The 22,871-nt window shown below is 46.7% G+C and overlaps 1 protein-coding gene across 2 annotated transcripts in view; it reads right to left on the minus strand.

The window, feature by feature from the left end:
• Positions 1–22,871, minus strand: part of CATIP (ciliogenesis associated TTC17 interacting protein) — a 42,544-nt gene that overhangs the window by 12,644 nt on the left and 7,029 nt on the right. The window contains exons 1-2 of one of the 2 annotated variants that reach the window (XM_078779483.1): positions 18,408–18,437; positions 1,786–1,861 (exon numbers count right to left, since the gene is read on the minus strand). In XM_078779483.1, the coding sequence (XP_078635609.1) occupies positions 1,786–1,861; positions 18,408–18,422 (91 nt within the window). In that variant the 5' untranslated portion in view covers positions 18,423–18,437. Of the gene's footprint in view, positions 1–1,785; positions 1,862–18,407; positions 18,438–22,871 lie in introns of those variants that run through there. The other variant, XM_068119230.2, reaches the window with a different exon arrangement.

Genomic DNA, 22,871 nt, shown 5'->3' on the forward strand with positions numbered 1-22,871 from the left:
GCTGCAAGAAGAATGGGGTCACGTGCATCTCGGCCTGTGGAGTCTGTAATGGCATTACATGCAGAAACTGCAGTCATGATGTTGTTGAGTCTGAAGAAGACATAGACAATGACTGTTGAAACTTCTGACATTGTGAATGAGAAATAACTCTTGAGTATTATATATGTATGTGAAATAAAAGCTACTTTGTGTGTAAATGTAAAAGTGAAAATATAAATGTTAACAATCAACTCAGAATCATGAAAAACCCTTATTTGACCCCTCATAAGTTACTTAAGGGCCGATTTAAAAAAATAAAAATTCTCGAAAATAATTTTTCGGTACCCGAATTCAACAGCTTTTTTTCTGGGTTTCCCACGGGAGTTGAACTTCAACATTTTAACACATGTTATTACACACCTTTACAAACATATTGGTGAAGAAATTTTTTGGTAACAATTTAGTTAACAGATTTGTGAAATATCTCATAAAATGCCCTTACTAATAAGAGTGTTGCAGGCAGATATTGAGTGTTGCAAACAGATATTCTTAACAATAATATCTCAGCATTTATAAAGAAACGATAATAGTTTCCTTGATTTGCTGAGCTAGATAAAGAGCACACAACCTAAAAATCGCTTTTCATTTGCACTTTATCCTGGTGGTGGCCCAATGGTTAGGGTGGCGGGCTTGGGATTCTAAGGTCCTGAGTTTGAATCCCGTTGAATTAACGGCAGGTGGGGTTGACTCAGCCTGTTCATCCTTCCGAGGTCGGCAAAACGAGTACCAGATCACTGGTTATAGAGAGGCATCACATCATTCGCAGACGTGCCCACCGAAAATGATGCAACCAGCAGCCGGGTGGCTGCACACGAACCACCACCATTTTCACTTTGTAATGCACAAATCAACAGTGAGGTTATGGGAACGATATGAGGGAGAAGTCATAACGAAGCCAGACAAATGGATCATTGATCATCAGCTTGGGTTAACAGGATATCCCAGAGGTACGCACATTTACATACCAAGGTGTCTAGCCTGAGTTTAGAATCCCGACCCAGCTATAAACTGCCATCTCGGTGTTGTCACGGGCAGGGTTATTCATCAATGTGTCAGACGTCCCTCGGATAGACGTTAAACTGGGTGTCCCATCTGCCAGCATTCGTAGGTAGACGTTAAAGATCCCACGGTGTCCTTCACGAAGAGCAGACAAACTATCGGCGGCACCATGGCTAAATTGCAACTTCAGGTCCTAACCAAGAGAGTGCGTTGCATCAGCGACACAGCCTCAGCGCAAGATGCTGCCCCACAACCTTATGCACAACCTTTTTAAAAAAAATACTTGGGCTAGTACTAAAATACTAAAATACTGACACACACACGTACAGATATTAGGATATAGCAAGTACTGTACTTTTAAAAGAAAAAGGTGTTAGGGATGAAAACAATGAAAAATGAACATTACTTAGGCAATTGCATTTCTGCTATGAATACAGTTTTAAATGCAATTGCCTAAGTAATGTTCATTTGTCATTGTTTTCATCCCTAACACCTTTTTCTTTTAAAAGTACAGTACTTGCTACATAATAATATCTGTAGGTGTGTGTGTGCGCGTGTGTGTGCGCGTGTGTGTGTGTGTGTGTGTGTGTGTGTGTGTGTGTGTGTGTGTGTGTGTGTGTGTGTGTGTGTGAATATATTAAATTAAAATGATTAAATAAAAATTAAAGTGAGTGGGAAGATCTCAAATGGAAACATGAAAGAAGACAACTTATAAACATAAATAAGTCTGTTATACTTTGACATTACCCAAAGAGTGGAGAGGTTCCAGCGCTTCTGGATTTACAATTGGGTCTTGCTTTTCTCCTCCATCCATACTGCTCACCTGCAACATCAAAATACAGTTTGTTTTTTTACCTGCCCTCGTTGGACTTAGTCCGAAACGGGGGCTTATGGATTTGGTCTCGTCCATCCGTGCATCCGCAACCATATCTCGTATATGTATGGAGCGATTTTGTTCATGCTTGGCACAACGACGACACATGGTGAGTATACACATGCACATCATTTTGATTCACGGTGCGATCAAAGATGGCTGACTGAAAGCTATTTTAGTTGTAAAAAACCCGATGTTGAACAAGTCCTCAACAATTTCTCGGACATGCATTTGCCGATGTTGTTGAAACTTGGCACACAGATATGAAATGATGGCTTACATTTTTTTGGCTTAAGTCATGCCTGATGATGGCTTACGTCACTTTTTTTCGAGATCACATCCAAGATGGCCGAATGGCGGCCATTTTGTTACTTAAACGTGTCTCCAACAATTTCTCGTACATGCATGGTCCAGTTTTGTTCAAGCTTGGCAAAAGCACAGTACACGATGGCATACACGTGCACCTCACTTTATTTTGCGATCCGATCAAACGTGGCAAACTGGTGGACTGGCGGCCATTTTAGTTGTAAAAAACTCGATGGTGAACACGTCATCAACCTTTTCTTGGATATGCATTTACCAATCTTGTTCAACCTTTGCACGTAGATAACGAATGATGGCTTACATATGCATGTAATTTCTTTTCAAGAACAGATCCAAGATGGCTGACTGGTGGCCATTTTGTGACTTAAATGTGTCCCCAACCATTTATTTAACATGCATGGTCCAATTTTGTTCAAACTTGGCACAAATACAATACATGAGTATACATATACAGATGATGTTGTTTTGTCATCCGCCCAAAGAGGGCTGACTGACAGCCTTCAACTCCTTACAGCAAAACTACTAAAACCATGGCAGGGGCTTACACTATGATATTTAATGTATTTTTCTTGTTTTCTTTGAAAATGGTATAATCTGATAGATGGACAATTTACCTGTGGTCTGTGAGGACTTACCGGTTGTTGTTTTTGTATGATTAACAGGGGAATTGGGGGGAAAAGTTGCTGAAGTCACTTTAGTCATTGAGGAAAGGCAGTCCATATCATGTACAACAATTTATAATTTGAGCTGGGAAACTTGAGCATTGGCACCTTTAAGGATCTGCGAAGCAGACAATGTAGTGAAATCGTATTCGTACTGAACCCGGGATGATGCTCGCTGCTCGCTGACACCGCTAGGGGCGCGGCTATAAGACCCGCTGCGCACGGTGCTCCGAGACTTCTCCTGTGACATGTTACATCTAGCAGACTCGCTAACGGTACGCCTGCATAGAATATTAAGCTTGCTTGCATTGAATGTTATGGATGGACCCATGTGATGCCAAATCTTATTCCTATTGCATTTCCTGTATTACAGAATGATGTCATGGTCTTAATGGAATTAAACCACCCGTTGGACTAAGTTGTGTGGACCTGATTGGTTTTCCACAAACTTAATTCCATTAAAGATCTACAGACATGGCGGGCAACAAGACGCTGGGGGTTGCAACATTCTGTGCCGACCCGCAAGCCTCGGATGGAGGATTGCAACTGAAGCACTGGCTCAAAACGTTGGAGCATCATTTCGCGGAGCCTGAGACCGAGCCGACGGCTGCCGCGAAGCTAGCAACGCTTCATTCAAAAATCGACTACAAGGTGTACAATTCCATCGCACAATTTGCGACGTACGACCTCGCGATTGCGGAGCTCAAACGGTTGTACATAAAGGAAAAGAGCCCGGTGTATGCTCGGTATTTGCTACTAACGCGACGTCAGCAACCCAACGAGCCGATGGACCACTACGCCCAGGAGCTCCGGCAGCTCTTGCTGGACAGCACCAGGGAGCCACGGACTCACGCGCAGTCTCAAGATGACCTTCTTTTAGACGCTTATGTCGCTGGGGTCTCCTCCCAGGACCTAAGGCTCAAACTCCTGGAGAAGCCCGACCTGACCTTCGCTACGGCACTCGAGCAAGGAAAGGTATACACCGAAGCGTGGTTGCAATCGAACACCTATGATCGCACGCGCCTCTTGGCGGGAACTTCGCTACACGCACGGCCGGAGAGTGCTACCGCCGAGGAAGCGGACCTGCTCGCGGAACTCCAGGATGCTCCGGAGGAGGACCCAGTCCTGATGGCTGCCGCAACGGCCAGACCCAAGGCCTTACGCGGGGCCACCTGCTATTTCTGTGGGGGACAACGTCATTCCCGGGCCGTGTGTCCGGCTCGGGACGCCACATGCCATTTGTGCTCGCAAAAGGGGCATTACGCGAAAGTGTTCCGGAAAACCGCACGCGGCGACCTTGGATGGGCTCATTGCGGAGCCTACGAGCCGAGCCCGGAACACGGCGCCTTACCCGGCTTTGAAGGGCAGGGCCCCTCTCTGCGGGCCCCTGGGCGCTCAGTCGACCTTGGCGGGCGTCACCGGACAGCCACCACAGTCTCATCCTCAATCGGGCACGGCGTATGCGTCCTTGACCAGCCTCCGGGCCACGCGAGGGGCTTTGGAGCCTCACCAAGCCCCAGCGGTACGTTCTCGTCATGTCGCTCATGAGCGAACGGCGTCCACTGGCGGCGACATGGGTTCGGTACCAACTACGGTGGCCCTCACCCGTAAAAAGGCGATTTCGAATACTACGGAGGCCTTTTTCTGGCAAAAATGTCAAAAGGCGCTTTCAAATACTACAGAGGCTTTTTCCCGTCAAAATTGTCAGATTTTGAATCGCAAAACACCGGAATGCATGGGAAAGCTCTCTGATGGCTTTAACGGATTCCCCATGGACAATGAAGACTCCAGCAACGACCGCAAAACTGCTGCTGGCATAGGATCCGCCCGCGAGGCTCGTCCGACCCACTCGGGGGGTTCAGTCCCACTCCCAGCAGGCTCGTCCGGCCTGGCTCAAGCCCTTATTCCCTTCATGGTCGAAGGCCATTGTGTGCGGGCCTTGGTGGATACAGGGTCTACGGATAGTTTTATCGACCAGCGACTAGTGCACAGGCATGGTTGGCAGGTCTTGAGGTCTACGAGACGGATCTTCATGGCTTCCCAGGGACTTCGACTCAGCACGAAGGGGGAATGCCGATTGAAACTCGTGATAAAGGGACGGGTTTTTCCAGATGTCCACCTTATGGTTTTACCTGCTTTATGTGCTGATATTCTGTTAGGACACGATTTTCTTAAGCGGCATGGTCGTCTGGAAATGGAGTTTGGTGGGCCTGACACGCTTGTTGTGGGGGCGGACGCACTTGCTGTGTGTGCCCTAGCAAAAATGGACATCCAGCCGCTTTCGCTCTTCCCCAATCTAACCTCCGACTGTACCCCTGTCGCGGTAAAATCACGGCGCTACTCTCGCGCAGACATGCAATTCATTGCGGACGAAACGGCTCAGCTCTTGAAAGACGGTATCATAGAACCTAGCCGGTCACCGTGGCGAGCCCAGGTCTTGGTGGTGCGGAGCGAGGCCCACCGCAGACGCATGGTAATCGACTATTCCCAAACGATTAACCGCTTTACACAGCTGGATGCCTACCCCCTTCCGGGGATGGACGCACTGGTGCGACAGGTGGCCCAGTATTTGGTCTACAGCACTCTCGATCTCCGTAGTGCATACCATCAGATCCCTATCTCTAGGGCGGATCATATCTATACCGCTTTTGAGTCGGGGCAGCGGTTGTACCAGTTTACTCGATTGCCTTTTGGGGTAACGAACGGGGTCTCCTGTTTCCAGAGGGCCATGGATGACCTCATTGCGAGGGAGCACTTAACCGATGTTTTCGTCTACCTAGACAATCTTACGGTTTGTGGGTATGACCAAGGGCACCATGATGCTAATCTGAAGCGCTTCCTCGAGGTCGCGCAGAGGTATCACTTAACCATAAACGAGGATAAGTGCCAATACTCTCTGCGCAAGATAGATCTTCTGGGGTACACCGTGACCCATGGCTCTGTCGCTCCGGATAAGGAGCGTCTGCGACCTTTGCTCGACATGGCCCCTCCCTGCGATCGGGCGTCCCTGAAGCGCGTCCTCGGGCTCTTCGCCCATTACTCGAAATGGGTACAAAATTTCTCCGCGAAACTTCGCCCCCTCGTGGCCTGCGACACCTTCCCACTGCGTCCGGCCGCGTTGGCGGCCTTTGGAGGCCTTAAGGCCGACATCGCCAGTGCCGCCGTGGCGACGATCGACGAGAGCGGATCTTTCGTCCTCGAAAGTGATGCCTCGGATCAGGCCATCGCGGCGACCCTCTCCCAAGGAGGGCGTCCGGTGGCTTTCTTTTCACGGACTCTTACCACCGCTGAGCGGAGACACTCGTCTGTCGAAAAGGAAGCGTATGCGATCGTCGAGTCTATTCGGCGATGGCGCCCGTACTTACTCGGGCGGTGCTTCCAAATCGTCACGGACCAGCAAAGTGTTGCGTTCATGTACGACACCTTACACGCCCAGCGCATTAAGAATGAGAAAATCACTCGCTGGCGTATCGAACTCGCCGACTTCTGTTACACCATCAAATACCGCCCGGGGAAGGATAACCGGGCCGCCGACGCCTTATCGAGACCGGCTACATGCGCGGGTATCACCTCTTTGGAGGGCCTACGTGTGCTGCATGCCACTGCGGGCCATCCGGGCGTAACGCGTTTCGCTCATTTTGTGCGGCGTGGCAATCTCCCATACTCGATTGACGATATCCGCCGTATCTGTCGCAACTGCGCTATATGCACGGAAATCAAACCGCGTTTCTATAACCCACCCATGGGGACTCTGGTTAGGGCTACGAGGCCGTGGGAACGCTTGGCGATGGATTTCAAGGGCCCATTGCCGGTGTCGAGTTGCTCTCGCTATCTGCTCACTATCGTCGATGAGTACTCGCGATTCCCCTTCGCTTATAGTCAGGCAGATAGGTGTAACAATTGTGGGTTTATACGTACAAGCATGAAATTTGGCACAGTCATAGATAATAGTCTAATGAATAATTCCAGATATGGACCCACCGCGAAAATGTCCTATGGTAGCCGTGGCGGCCATTTTACAAAATGGCCGCTTTTAGTATAGTGGCTAGATAGGGGTCTCGTGCACCCCCCCCCCCCCCCCCGAAATATACTTCTCATTGGTGTCTATAGATAGGAAAAAATGTGTAGAAAATGATTTGCTATGTTAAATAGTTGAAAAAATGTCCCACGTATCATTTTTATGCAAATTAGTGCAAATTAGCAAATTAAATAAAGTGCAAATTAGCAAATTAAATAAAGTTTTTATTTATTTATTGCAACTTGTTATCGTATCTTATCTTTTTTTTCAGTTGGTGTTTTGAACAGCGAAATGTCTAAGAGTTATCAGCTAGTGGATCCACTGCAACCTGGACAATCAAAGGCGCAGGTACAGACGGATTGGAACAAGTGCGTTTTGTGCCAAAAAATCACATGAGAAAGTTTGCAATGCCAGCAGAATCAAAACGGCACGATGTTGGAGTTGGTTATTCTACCATTGCCTTCAACATCAGACGTTTCAATGAACTTCACGAATTACCGATGCCACTAGAATTAGGACGCCTTGATGACGGGAATGGCATTGAAGCTACGTTTCTCACATTGCATCTCAAACACGAGATGGTGATCTTGCAGAATCTTTCCGCCATGAAAACCAAGCATGTCCCCCGTCTTTATCTCAGCTTGGGAAGTTACGACTGGGAACCAAATCAGATCTATTGGTGTGTCTAGAGAGTTACGCAGAGGTCAGAGGTGATGCTCCAAAACCAGATACTGACGTCACTATCCTTGACGGGGCAGTGTTGGTGAACGTTCTGAAACCAGTTGCTGCCAAAACCTTTGATGATTATGCGCTGAAAGTATTCTTGCCACACATACAAGGTCACTTGCAAAGAGCCTGTCGTGTGGATATAGTCTGGGACCAGTACCATGACAACAGCCTGAAATCTCAAGCCAGGGACAAACGTGGGAAAGGCATTCGAAGGAGAGTTGACGGATCCACTGTTCTTCCAGGAAATTGGCAGCAGTTCCTGAGAATTAATGCAAACAAAACAGAACTGTTTGCCTTCTTGACAAAACACATCACACATCTTGTATCAGATAAGCAGATAGTCACCACGGATGGTTCAGATGTGACGTGCATTCCCGCACGCGACACCAGTCATCTTGCCCCATGTGACCATGAGGAGGCTGATACACGAATGATGATACATCTCGCGGATGCAGTCCGTGATGGATTTCAGAAAATTCTTCTGCATACGGTGGATACAGATATAGTGGTATTGGCTGTGGCAGCAACAACCAAACTCAAAATCCAGGAGCTTTGGGTGGCCTTTGGGACAGGCCAGCACTTCAGGTATATTCCAGCACATGAAATTGCAGCATTCCTTGGATCAGATAAGTCACAGGCCCTCCCGATGTTCCATGCATACACAGGGTGTGACACAGTCTTGTCCTTTAATACACGGGGCAAGAATACAGCCTGGGATACCTGGAAAGTATTTGACGAATTGACGCCAGCGTTAGTTCATCTCTCCACGGGGACAGCAGACATCTCTGATGACGTTGTGGCAGTGCTCGAGCGGTTCACCATTCTTCTCTACGATCGCACCAGCAATCTCGTCAACATAGACGAAGCTCGACAGGCACTCTTCACGAAGAAAGGACGAGCCATGCAAGCTATTCCCCCTACCAGAGGAGCCCTGGTACAACAAATCAAGAGGGCTGTGTACACGGGTGGCCACTGCTGGGGAAACATGCTCAAGGTTGTTATGGATCTGCCCTCACCTGGGGATTGGGGATGGATCGATCCCCACAACTGGAAACCCCTGTGGTCCATGCTTCCTGAAGCCAGCATTTCATCAAGGGAGCTGATTTGTTGTAAATGCAAAAAGGGTTGCAAGGGACGATGCAAGTGCAAACAAGCTAGTTTGAAATGTACCGCTTTGTGCCAGTGTGGTGGAGAAAATTGTGATGTATAAACAAGATCAAACTGGAACTATCTAGTAATATAAGTTACCGTTACAGTGCTTGGTGGGTTAATTGACATTGCTGGCAACACAAATGCAAATTGTGGTCATTTGGAGAATACAATTATGGCATATATGTGTATCTAGAGTCATTTCATTAGAACATAAAGAAGCATTTGTGTCGTCCGGTAAAAAATAATCGCGGTCAAAACGGCCATTTTGTAAAATGGCCGCCATGGCTACCATAGGACGTTTTCGCGGTGGGTCCATATCTGGAATTATTCATTAGATTATTATCTATGACTGTGCCAAATTTCATGCTTGTACGTCTAAACCCACAATTCTTATGATGGATACACCTATCTGCCTGACTATTATACGTGCGTGGACATGACTGCTGCAACGGTGATGCGATGCTTACAGAACTTGTTCTCTATGTTCAGGTACCCGGCCTATGTGCACACCGACCGGGGTGCGGTCTTCCTGTCACAGGAGGTGCGCGGCTATCTGCTCCAAAATAACATCGCTTCTAGTTATACCACACCGTACAGACCCCAGGCAAATGGGCAGATCGAACGCTTCAACGGGATTATCTGGCGGGCCGTCATGCTCCACCTCCGGACCCTCGGCCGGGGCCTCGATAAATGGGCTTGGTCGCTACCTGCGGCGTTGAACTCGATCAGGGCTCTCCTGTGTACGGCAACCAACCAAACTCCCCACGAGCGACTTTTCCACCACCCCAGGAGCACGGGGTGTATACGGTCTTTACCCAGTTGGCTCGCTGGGCCCGGGCCGGCCTACCTTAAACGGGTGGTTCGCACGAGCAAGTACGACCCCCTAGTGGACAAAGTGCAGATTCTCCAGGCTAATCCTGAGCATGCTCGTGTGATGACGGCTGATGGACGTGAGGCTACTGTCTCCGTACGTCATCTTGCCCCATGCGGGATCGCCGACCCGAGTAGGGAATCGGACGAACCGATCGAACCCATCTATGAGACTATGGACTCTCCCGACGCACCCATCGCCGAAAGTCTACCGACCCTCCCCTCGCCGCGTCTACCCGGGCCCGACGGCTTGGCGGTACCCCCTTCGTCACCTGACCCTGGTGGCGCCTCCGACGCCGGGGACACTGGGATACGTGATGCCGTACCCGGGGAATTTCCGACGCATGCTGGCAGAGAAATTCGCCGCCCGGACCGGTACGGTTGGGTCGACTGATACCCTGTTCCGCACCCTGTTCGTGCTGACGCTCGCCCGCTTCTAGCCGCTCTGCAGTATTCTAACGGGGGGGAGAATGTAGTGAAATCGTATTCGTACTGAACCCGGGGTGATGCTCGCTGCTCGCTGACACCGCTAGGGGCGCGGCTATAAGACCCGCTGCGGACGGTGCTCCGAGACTTCTCCTGTGACATGTTACATCTAGCAGACTCGCTAACGGTACGCCTGCATAGAATATTAAGCTTGCTTGCATTGAATGTTATGGATGGACCCATGTGATGCCAAATCTTATTCCTATTGCATTTCCTGTATTACAGAATGATGTCATGGTCTTAATGGAATTAAACCACCCGTTGGACTAAGTTGTGTGGACCTGATTGGTTTTCCACAACAGACAGGTAATGGGCTAAGAGATTTAGGTGTCACTATCACCGATGACCTTTCTTGGGTAAACAACACTTCTGAGTTGGTCTTCAAAGCCAGTCGCCGACTAGGCATCCTTGGTTGTGCAAAGCCCATCCTTGGCATACCTGAACTCCTACCCATGCACTTACATCTAACTCTACAAGGCCTTCATCCTCAGCTCGATGAATTACTGCTCTCCTTTCTGGGCTGGCTCCCCTTCTTCACATTTTGGTTGCAGTGGAAACCAGGGCCTTCAAGATTATTGGAATCTCCCACCATGAAGCTCACATGATCAGCCTCTCACTTTTACATTGCAGACAGGTTGGTGGTCTCTCTGTCTTCTACCCTCTCCCTTCTGGTCTTGCAACTGAACTCCTGCTCTTTCTGTGCTTTGTTACCCCTTCCCCTTCCCACCCATGGGTCGTGGCCCACCATCAACCTCTTTCTGGTGAAACTCCCAAAATCCAGAATTACTGCTCATCTCCACTCATTTGTTCCTCTTTTTTACCCCACCTGTGGAACCAAATTCCACATTCTCTTCAATCGCATACGTCCCTCCAGGTCTTCAAGAGAGCTCTTCACCACTATCTCAGATCATCTCACATCCAAACCCATGATCTTTTCTACCCCAATGACCCCACCCCCAAAGTGCTCCAAAGCCACCTCTCATTCTGCTGCTCCCTCTATTTTGTCCTTCAAGCCTGCTCTTGGTGTCCTCCTCCCCTATCTCTTTCAACTGTTCCTTTTATTTTACATCCTGATTCGTTCTATGTTTTAGCTCATCCACAAGCTTCGATTTTGTATATAATAAAAGGTCAAGATACCTGAACTACAACATGTACTCAATGGCAACAGATCACCCCATTAAATTAATTCCGGCTACCCTTCCATTAATTCCGTCTGCCATTGTCCTTGTACCACTTTATCGCCGATCCTTCTGGGTACCTATCAAATTCAATTCTAAATCCATCCACTGTCCCTGTTGCTACCACTTTCCAAGGAAGACAATTCCATACATCAATGACCCTTTGTGCAAAATGTCCTTACCATGTGACCTTCTTAACCCTCCCCTTATTCGATTTGAAGCTATTTGTTTATAACAATTGATACTTATTGTTACTTGTTCTGCATTTCCCCCTTAAAGTTTTCTGCCTACTATTGTTATTGAATAAGAAAAATAACACTATTTTTATGCCTCCGCCCTCAAAGGTGGCCGGAGGCATTATGTTTTCGGGTTGTCCGTCCGTCTGTCCATCCGGCGGTACGTATGTCCGTCCATACGGGCTAAACCTCGTTTTTCTCAGCAACCACATGTCCGATTGAGACAAAACTTTCAGGGTAGGAGTGACACCCATGCAGAATGTTTTTATGATAATTGTGACATCATAGGTCGCGTGGTATGGCAGCCATCTTGGATTAAACGCAAATAATTAAAAATTTATTTCTCGGAAACCGCTGAATGGAAACATTTGAAACTTGGCACATTGTCAATTACTCCCAATGGGGAACAAAAGCATGATAATGATGACATCACAAGTGAAATTGTATACCAGCCAAAAATGTTTTCATCGCATACCTTATCCTAAAAATCTGAAATTGCATACTACTAGTGAGATACCTGTGCTACGCAGGGGTGGGAGGCCAGCAGCAAACAGGCAATGCAGATATGGCGAATGCTAAACCATGAAACCAATAAATTCCACATTCCTGTAGCACCTTCAGTCGCACATCAGACATGGACAGCAAGTTTGTGAAGGACTTCCTTGAAAAACGTACCCGTTCACAAACAAACGGATACGTTCACGTATAGAAACATCAATCGTGGGTCCGTGACGAATCTGCATATGGCGATCCGCAAAGTTCACGTTCAGAAAGTTGAAACCACCACGGCATGTCGTCATTCACTTGAACTCGATATCTCTTTTTTCATTCCAAACAACATATCTCCAATCACAAATTAATAAAAAAATTAACTTTTAACAACATTGTTAATGTTTCCTTCATTGTAAAAACTACTAAATCAACAGTTAAAACTTCCGTTTTCTTCCGTTTCCGTTTCCGGTCTTGCTGGCGACGGTTCGTTTTTTCGCAGGTCTCCACGCTCTCCATCGAAATCGAAGTTAAGTCATTGTTCCAATTTGTATTTTCGTTATAACTGTATTTCTTTTATGGTGTATGTACGTATATTGTCCCGTCAAAGATTTTCGGTGCAAATCTTTCATACCTGTATTGAAAATCGCGTTAATTCGTGTCGTCTCGAGGTCTTGTACAGTGTACACTGTACAACCTTGAGGCTTTGTTTTTCTCTCAGCGCCTGTCGTTTGTGATCCAATAACTTTCGTTCTCTGTTTTCGCAGTCTTTCCACCCCAAAGCCTACTTCCTTATGTAAATCTCAACTCAAAAAAAAAAAAAAAAAAGACTACCTTCTCTGTGCTCATTCGTTTATTCATTCTTATTCGTTCGTTCGTTCTTCGACCACGTGTTTCTCCCCCATTTCCCCAGATAGATTGTCAAATTTCAATTCGTTATTTTATCGTCCATGTGATATTGTTTGATTATAGTTAGTTTTGGTTTGAATTTCCTGTAACTCGTAATTAATTAATTAATCGTTTTCTGCTCATCGTGTGTGGCCTTGTAGTTGTACCCCCGTCGGTGTTTTGTTAACTTAAGTGTGTTTTGCTTGGCTCTTGGTTTTTTCCCTTCTACCCCGAACATAATACTGTCTAACGTTCTAAATCCCCACCCCCCCCCCCCCCCCAAAAAAAACCAAAAAAAACCAAAAACATTTATTTTATTTTCTCCACGTGTACTGTTGTCTCATCCTGTATTTTCTGTCCAGGTGTGCTGTTCGCCCCACCCCCATTATCTCCTTGCCATCCACCGTTTGCCCTGTTCACGTGACTCGTGGTGGTCCCTCTCGGCTCTCCCCCCGTTGGTATTTTTGTGCATATAAGTTTGTTCATAGTTCTGTTTAAATATTTTTAAATATGTTTAACCTTTCCCCTTCTGTTTTTTATTCAGTAGTATATTACAACACGCTGTTTTTCTTCCTATTTAAAAGGCTTTTCTCAATTTCCTCTCCAACTCATTCCACTTCAAAAAAAAGAAATTCAATATCTTATACGTCTCCCTCACTACATGGTCTAAATTCACATTCATTCCATCCCTCCTCCATCATCCTGAACCGGATTGCTAACTTGAAAATCACAACAAACCCAATTTGTTATCAATGTTCGTCTTTCATTAATCATCCACTTTCTAAACTCCCCTCTTGCCCCTCCCATCCAAATCCCCCCCCTTGCACCTACACTCCGAAACTTCCCCCTTGCCCCACCACTCTTAAACTCTCCCCTTGCCCCTCCACTCCTGAACTCCCCCCTTGCCCTTCCCCTCCTAAACTTCCCCTTTGCCCCTCCCCTCCTAATCCCCCCCCCCCTTGCCCCTCCACTCCTGATCTCCCCCCTTTCCCCTTCCCTCCAAAACTCCCCCCTTGCCCCTCCCCTCCTAAACTCCCCCCTCACTCCTCCCCTTCAAAACTCCCCCCCAATCCCTCCCATTCAATTCTCCCCCCATACCATTCCTCTCCAATTCTCTCTCCTCCCCCCTCCTCCTCCAAGCTGCCTCCTCCCCACTTCGTCTCCCTTCTATCTCATACCTCCACCCCCCAAAACCTTCTACTTTCCTCTGCCCCCCCTCAAACAACCCCTCACTGTGCCGCATCCCTTCACCAGCAAACCTTTCATCCTCCTCATCCTTCCCTTTCTTGGAACTCTTCTGCAACATCTGAAACACTATCAACTGCTCTCCCTACCTCCCCCTCTCATCCTTCATCTTACCCTACTCCTCCCCTCCCCTGTCCTGTACCCGATGCTCCCCCTCTCTCTTCATTAACGGTATGGACCTCAAACATCCGGGGCCTTCGCTCAAACCTGACTGATCTCTCCATACAGGTTGCTTCTGACAATCCAGACTTGATCTGCTTAACAGAGACTTTCCTCCTTCAAGATGTCTCTGATTCCTTAATATCTCTTCCTGGTTACTCCCTCCTCCGGTATGATAGACCTGAGCCTCGGCCTGGTGGTGGGGTGGCTATCTTTGTCAAAAACTCTCTTCCTCACTCTCCTTGCACTGCTCTCTTTCCTCCTCACCCGCAGGAGTACCTCTGGTTACGGCTTCCTCTCCGCTCCCACCTTTTGTTCATATGTGTTCTGTACCGTCCCCCAAACAGTGATGACTCCATCTACATTTCAATGTCTGAGAACATGGACCAACTTCTATCCACTCATCCCAACTCTCTCTTCCTCATATGTGGTGACTTCAACTGTCATCATGCCACCTGGTTGGGTGTGGGTTCCTCTCTCACTAGTCATGGCACCTCAGCAAAGGACTTCTGTGACTCACTGGGATTGACACAATCTGTCAATTTCCCGACCCGGATCTCAGCCAATGGAGTATCTTCTCTTCTAGACTTGGTTATGACAAACTTCCCTGCTAATGTCTGCTGCTCTTCTTCTGCTCCAATCGGTTCTTCTGATCATGTGCTTGTCAAAGTGGACATCTCTCTGGCCATTCTCAGAGAGCCTCCTCAGCGTCGACGAGTCTGGCATTTCACTCAGGCCGACTGGGACGGTCTTCAAGCAGCCATCAATCGTCTGGATTGGTCTCCCATCTCCACTGCCTCTGACATCAATTCTTCCTGGGAATTCTTCCAAAGCAAACTGATCTCTCTCATGCACAGATTTATCCCATCTCGCCTTCAATTGTCTTACCCTTCCTCCCGTCCATGGTACACTGAATCTTGTGGTGAGGCAGTTGCCCTGAAACAACTTGCCTTTGCCTCTTGGAAGGCTAATCCAACTGAAGGAAATCTCAGTTCCTTCCACCAAGCTCGGAACAAGTGTGTGTCTACCCTCAGGAGTGCCAGGAAGCACTATCTCTCCTCACTCAAGAATGAACTCTCAAACCTGTCTCCTTCCTCCAAATCCTGGTGGCGTCTGGTCAAATCCGTTTCTGGTGTTTGTTCCCCCTCCATCCCCTCCCTTACCTCAAATGGCCACACAGTTGACATCGCACGTGACAAAGCCGAATGCCTCAACTCTGTGTTCGCCTCGACATCCTTAGTCCCAAACCCATCTCTCTCTGTTCCCACCTTTCCCAGTCGAACCCAACTGCTCCTGGACTCTGTGTCCTTCTGTCCTGACAAGGTGGAGGAGTTTTTGTCAAACCTCGACTCTGATTCTGCAACTGGACCAGACGGCATCAGCCCACGGGTCCTAAAATCCTGCTCTGCCGCTCTATCTCACCCTCTCTCTGTTCTTTTCACCCTATCTTTTGCTCAAGGTCATCTGCCAGCATCCTGGAAATCAGCCAACATTACCGCTTTACACAAAAAAGGTGCAAAAACAGATCCTTGCAACTACAGACCAATCAGCCTGCTCCCAATTATCAGCAAAGTCATGGAATCCATCATTGCTTCGGATATGAAATCTTTCCTCTTCTCCAATGGCTTGATCTCTGATCATCAATTTGGTTTCAGACCAGGTCACTCTACTCTGGACATGCTGCTTCTGCTGTCTCAACAATGGATGGAGGTCCTCAATGCCAAACAGGAAATCAGAGCTGTCTCCCTTGACATATCAAGGGCCTTTGATACGGTCTGGCACCCAGCTCTGCTCACCAAACTCTCCTCCTATGGTATCCATGGAAATCTCCATGCATGGCTTGCGGACTTCCTCTCTGGTCGTAGTCAACGTGTGGCCCTGAATGGATTTCTCTCATCTCCCCTTCCTGTTCAGGCTGGAGTTCCCCAAGGAAGTGTGCTGGGCCCTGTGCTTTTTCTGGTCTTTATCAATGATCTCTCTGACTCTCTGGAAAATCCTCTCTATCTCTTTGCTGATGACTCCACTCTCTGCCGCTCCATTCCTCCTCCCTCAGATCGGCAGTCTGCAGCCTCCTCACTCTCTGAAGACCTGGACAAAATCACAGACTGGTCAAACAAGTGGAACATGTCTTTCAATCCTGCCAAATCTCACTCTCTTACTATGTCTCTCCGAAAAGATCGACTGGACAACCCTCCCATCTACTTTCTCAACAATCCTCTCCAAGAAGTTCTGTCACTCAAGCTTTTGGGTCTCACTATCTGCCATGATCTTTCTTGGGAAAACCACATTTCCAAGCTGGCCTCCAAAGCCAGTCGCCGACTGGGCATCCTCCGTCGTGCGAAGTCCTTCCTCGGCACACCTGAGCTCCTCACCACATACAAGGCTTTCATCCGCAGCTCAATGGAATACTGTTCTCCCCTATGGGCTGGTGCTCCTGCCTCACACCTGGCTCGGCTTCACGCTGTTGAATCCAAAGCTTTCAAAATCATTGGAATCTCCCGCGATGAAGCTATCTCTGAGGGCCTTTCACTCACTCACCGCAGGCAGGTAGGTGGTCTTTCTGTCTTCTACCGACTCCTCTCTGGCCTTGCTCCCCCAGCTCTCTCTGTGCTCTGTCCCCCAAATATTCCTACAGGTCGCACAAGATCTGCCAGCAACCCTCTGATGGTTAAACTGCCGAAATCTCGGCTCTCTGCTCACCTTCACTCTTTCATTCCTCTTTTCTCCCGCCTGTGGAACAAACTCCCACACTCCCTTCAATCCCTCTCCTCCCTCCAGGTCTTTAAAACAGCTGTTCACCACCATCTCTTATCTTCCCCCATCCATAACCTTGATCTTTTCTACCCCCACTAATTCACCCCAGATCCACCTTGTTTGAAATTCCAACTTATTTCCTGGAAATCCTGGCAGTGTCCATATGTTTATACCTCTCCCACCCCCCCCCCCCTTCACATGCCTCCCCCCCTTCACATGCCTCCCCCCCTTCACATGCCTCCCCCCCAAAGCCCTCTCCCTCCCACAGATCTCTCCATGTCTCCATGTCTCTCGGTCCCTGCTCTCAAATGTTGTGTTTGTGTCCTTCCCCCTCTCTCCCCATCTTGTCTACCGCTCCCGATGTTATTTGTTTTATGTGTCTGTTTGTCTTTCTGTGTGATTAATGTTCGCTCTTTCACGAGCCTCGATCTTGTATACAAAAAAAAAAAAAAAAAAAAAAAAAAAAAAAGGATTTTGAGCCGATAGGTGTTCCGGCCTCGGCAAGATCGATGGAGACAGCGATCTGTTGGCTTATACGCCACCCAAATAGCTATGTGGAGTTCTCTCATGTAGAAATTAAACCCACATCGTTTGAACTTTGGCCGAGGTCATTATTTACTTTTAATGATGTTTATATACGAAACAAAAAGAAGATAATTGGTTTTGGGTCGTCCTTTCCACATATCTCGTGGGATTGTGATTTGGAGAGACGGCCGTGATGGCGGGGAGGGGGTTGGCATTCTCTCAAGCAGGGATTCAACCCATGTCCTTATAAAAGGTCTTTGTCTCGGTCAGACTCCGAGGTCACCGAGTCTGATCGGTGCAGCTGTGCAGCGATCGGTGCAGCCGTTTGTGCGGCACCCGGGAAAATAACGTTATGCGGGAGTCCAACCCTGAAAATGCTGGAGGCCAAAGCTGAAATTGGGAAAACAATATAGCCTATTTTACTCCAGGAGATCCCAGGATTACCCACCCAAAATATCGTTGCGATCGGTTCAGCAGTTTTTGCGGTACCTTCGAACGGACGGACAGACAGAAGGATGGACATTTGGTGAATTATAGTAAGATGACCCATTTGTAGTGAAATATTAAATTTATGACATCATGGGTCACATAGTTTGGCAGCCATATTGGATTTAACCTAAAACCTTTAAAAAACACCTTCTCCCAAACCACCAAATCGATTGACTCCAAACTTTACATGTGTCATCGACTAGGCATGGTGATTAAAAGATGATCACGAATATCTCTGAAACTACATACCCTATCAATGAAATTTTTTTTGAAATATCATCCAACACTTACCCTATCATGTTGCATATACTTTGAAAATGATGATGTCGTAAGTCACGTGCTTTGGCAGCCATCTTGGATAGAAAAATGAACCTTATCCGATCAACATGAAACTTCACAAACGTGATCCCCTACACCCCTTATATATGTAGAATGTACATTTTTATAGGTCATACATCACGTGGTGGGGCAGAAATATTAGTTTGAAAGCCGACATTAAAAAAAATCCCTTCTCTGAAACCGCTTCACCGGTCGATGTGAAACCTGTCATGGCTGGTGAAAATGTGACACTTGAAAACAGATGAAGGGATTTCAATCAAACCTGTATATTTTTAGGACAGTAAGCGAGGGCATCTACCTGTTGTGGGACTATGTGGAGGCCAATTGGAGACACAGTCGCATTGCTCTAGTTATTTAAGATTCAAGGAGTCTTTTGTTCTGTCTCGTTCGTTTTCTTGTAGTTTTGGACATAATAATTTAATGCAAAGTAAATTATACTTAACTAGCAGAAGTACCCGGCATTGCCGGGAGGGGGAGGGGAGGGGAACGGGGGGGGGGGGGGAGCGAGCCCCTTGGCAAAGCGAGCGATTTTTTTTTTCATAGCGTCATAGCGTTAATAGCGTCATAGCGTCATATCGTTCATAGCGTCATAGCATTTCATAGCGTCATAGCGATTTTTTTTTCATAGCGTTCATAGCGTCATAGCATCATAGCGATTTTTTTTTCATAGCGTCATAGCGTCATAGTGTTCATAGCGTCATATCGTTCATAGCGTCATAGCATTTCATAGCGTCATAGCGATTTTTTTTTCATAGCGTCATAGCGTCATAGCGATTTTTTTTTTCATAGCGTCATAGCGGTCATAGCGTCATAGCGTTTCATAGCGTCATAGCGATTTTTTTTTTCATAGCGTCATAGCGTCATCACGTGATCGCTCTGAGCGAATCAGCGCCCACCTGCTCTGATTCCATTGATTCCGTGCGCTGAAATGCGCTGAGGTAAATATGAATAAAAAATATGGATCGTCAAATATTTTGAGTTCGGCCATGTTCGTCCCACGCTCAATGGCCATGTCTATGTCAAATATCAAGCACGTAAGCCTCTCCGTTTAGGAGTCTATCGGTAACATTATACACACACACACACACACACACACACACACACACACACACACACACACACACACACACACACACACACACACACAAACTGTGTTTTATATATATAGATTATATTTGACATATTTTGGAGGTATTTGTGGGATGGATGCAAAATGGGAGATTACTGACGTCACCGTCTTTGAATCAGCTGTTAGGTGCTGGCTTACATTCAAAAAATCACCCATGTCCGAAGGAAGCTGTTCAGTTTGGCATTTTAAATATGACATAGGCAAGGATTAGAAACGAATGAAACTCTTTAGAATTACCCTTTGGAATTAACCTTTAAAATTACACTTTAGAATTACCCTTTAGAATTACCCTTAAGAATTACCCTTTAGGTTTAGAATAACCCTTTAGAATCCCCTTTAGAATTACCCTTTAGAATTACCCTTTAGAATTGCACTTTAGAATTACACTTTAGAATTACCCTTTAGAATTACTGTTTAGAATTACACTTTAGAATTACACTTTAGAATTACCCTTTAGAATTACCCTTTAGAATTACCCCTTAGAATTACACTTTAGAATTACCCTTTAGAATTACACTTTAGAATTACACTTTAGAATTACACTTCAGAATTACACTTTGGAATTACCCTTTATAATTATCCTTTAGAATAACACTTTGGAATTGCACTTTAGAATTACCCTTCAGAATTACCATTTAGAATTACACTGTAGAAGTACCCGTTAGAATAACCCTTTAGAATTACCCCTTATATTAACCCTTTGGGATTACCCTGCAGAATTACCCTTTACAATAACCCTTTAGAATTACCCCTTATATTAACCCTATGGAATTACCCTGCAGAATTACCCTTTACAATAACCCTTTAGAATTACCCCTTATATTAACCCTTTGGAATTACCCTGTCGAATAACCCTTTACAATAACCCTTTAGAATTACCCTTTATAATAACCCTTTGGAATTACCCTGAAGAATAACCCTTTGCAATAACCCTTTAGAATTACCCTTTATAATAACCCTTTGGAATTACCTTGTAGAATTACCCTGTAGAATTACCCTTTACAATAACCCTTTGGAATTACCCTGTAGAATAACCCTTCACAATAACCCTTTAGAATTACCCTTCAGAATAACCCTTTGGAATTACCCTGTAGAATTAACGTGGGGAATTACCCTTTACAATAACGCTTTAGAATTACCCTTTATAATAACCCTTTGGAATTACCCTGTAGAATTACCCTTTGCAATAACCCTTTAGAATTACCCTTTATAATAACCCTTTGGAATTACCCTGTAGAATTACCCTGTAGAATTACCCTTTACAATAACCCTTTGGAATTACCCTGTAGAATAACCCTTCACAATAACCCTTTAGAATTACCCTTTATAATAACCCTTTGGAATTACCCTGTAGAATTACCCTGTAGAATTACCCTGTAGAATTACCCTTTACAATAACCCTTTGGAATTACCCTGTAGAATAACCCTTTACAATAACCCTTTAGAATTACCCTTCAGAATAACCCTTTGGAATTACCTTGTAGAATTAATAATAATAATAATAATGCATTTATTTTATATAGCGCTTTTCAGGAAGCCCAAAGACGCTTTGACAGAGTGCAAAACATAATGCATAGCAAAACATAAAGACAATTGCAAAAAAAGAAGAATCAATAGGGAAATATTCAAAGCACAAAGGAGGGAGAAGGAGTGGAGATAGTCAGGGGTTAGATGCTGTGGGTTAAATGTTGAATGCAGTGTTGAACAGGTGGGTCTTGAGTGATGTTTTGAATGTGGTGAGTGAGGAGGAGTCTCTGATGGTGTGAGGTAGCGAGTTCCAGAGGGTGGGAGCAGCGATGGAGAAGGCCCTGTCCCCCCAGGATCTAAATTTGGTCCGGATGGGGGGGGGGGGTCAGGAGGTTGGTACCAGCAGAGCGGAGGTTGCGGGTGGGAGTGTGTCTGGAGAGGAGGTCAGCCAGGTAGGATGGGGCCAGGTTATGGAGGGCTTTGTCGGTCAAGAGGAGGATTTTGTACTGGATTCTCTGGGAGATGGGGAGCCAGTGAAGCTTGTAAAGGACGGGGGTGATGTGGTCACGGGTCCGGGAATGGGTGAGTAGACGGGCAGCGGAGTTCTGAATGTATTGGAGTTTATTGGTGATTGTTGAGGGTGAACCATAAAGGAGGCTATTGCAGTAGTCCAGACGGGAAGTGATGAAGGCGTGGATGAGGGTTTCTGCAGCCACGGAGGAGAGGGATGGACGGAGACGGGCGATGTTTTTCAGGTGAAAGAAGGCTGTCTTTGTGATCTGTTCAGTGTATTTGTCGAAGAAGAGGGTTTGGTCAAAGATGATGCCAAGATTCCGGATGTGAGGGGAGGTGGATACTGGGAAACCATCGATGTTGAGGGCAAAGTTATGGGTGGACTTGGTGAGCGTTTTTGGGCCAATGATGATTATTTCAGATTTATCACAGTTAAGTTTGAGGAAGTTGATTTGAAGCCAGGATTTTATTTCAGTGATGCAGTTTGTCAGGATAGAGTGGGTGGCGGTGGAGATGGACTTGGTGGAGATGAAAAGCTGGATGTCATCGGCGAAGCAGTGGAATTGGAGACCATGACGGCGGATTAAGTGACCGAGGGGGGACAGGTAAAGGATGAAGAAGAGGGGGCCAAGAACTGAACCTTGGGGGACACCTTGGGGGAGGGGAGCAGTGGGGGATTTGCAGTTATTGATGGAGATGAACTGACGTCTGTCAGAGAGGTATGATTTAATCCAAGAGAGGGCAGTGCCGGTAATGTTAAAGGTGGTTTCAAGTCGGGTGAGGAGGATGGTGTGATCGATGGTGTCAAAGGCGGCGCTGAGGTCGAGGAGGATGAGAATGTTGAGGTTGCCAGCGTCAGAGGAGAGGAGAAGGTCGTTGGTGATTTTGAGGAGAGCAGTTTCAGTACTGTGGTTGCGGAATCCGGATCCGGATTGGAATGTTTCATACAGGTTATTGCAGAGAGGTGATGTTTGAGTTGAGTGGCTACAGCGCGTTCCAAAACCTTTGACAGAAAGGGTAGGTTGGAGATGGGTCTGAAGTTATTTAGGGTGTCAGGGTTTAGTCCAGGTTTTTTCAGAATGGGGGTAACAGCAGCAATTTTGAGGGATGGTGGGACGATGCCTGTAGACAGGGAGGAGTTTATTGTTGCAATGATAAGTGGAGAGAGAGCAGGAAGGGAGGCCTTGACAAAGCTGGAGGGGATGGGGTCAAGAGTGCAGGTGGCAGTTTTCATTCCGATGAGGAGTTCAGAGAGGTCAGTAGGGGAGACTGGGGAGAATTGAGACAGGGGATGGCAGGATAAGGGG

This window comes from Myxine glutinosa, chromosome 6, assembly GCF_964187855.1.
Source record: "Myxine glutinosa chromosome 6, kmMyxGlut1.1, whole genome shotgun sequence".
NCBI classification, from domain to species: domain Eukaryota; kingdom Metazoa; phylum Chordata; class Myxini; order Myxiniformes; family Myxinidae; genus Myxine; species Myxine glutinosa.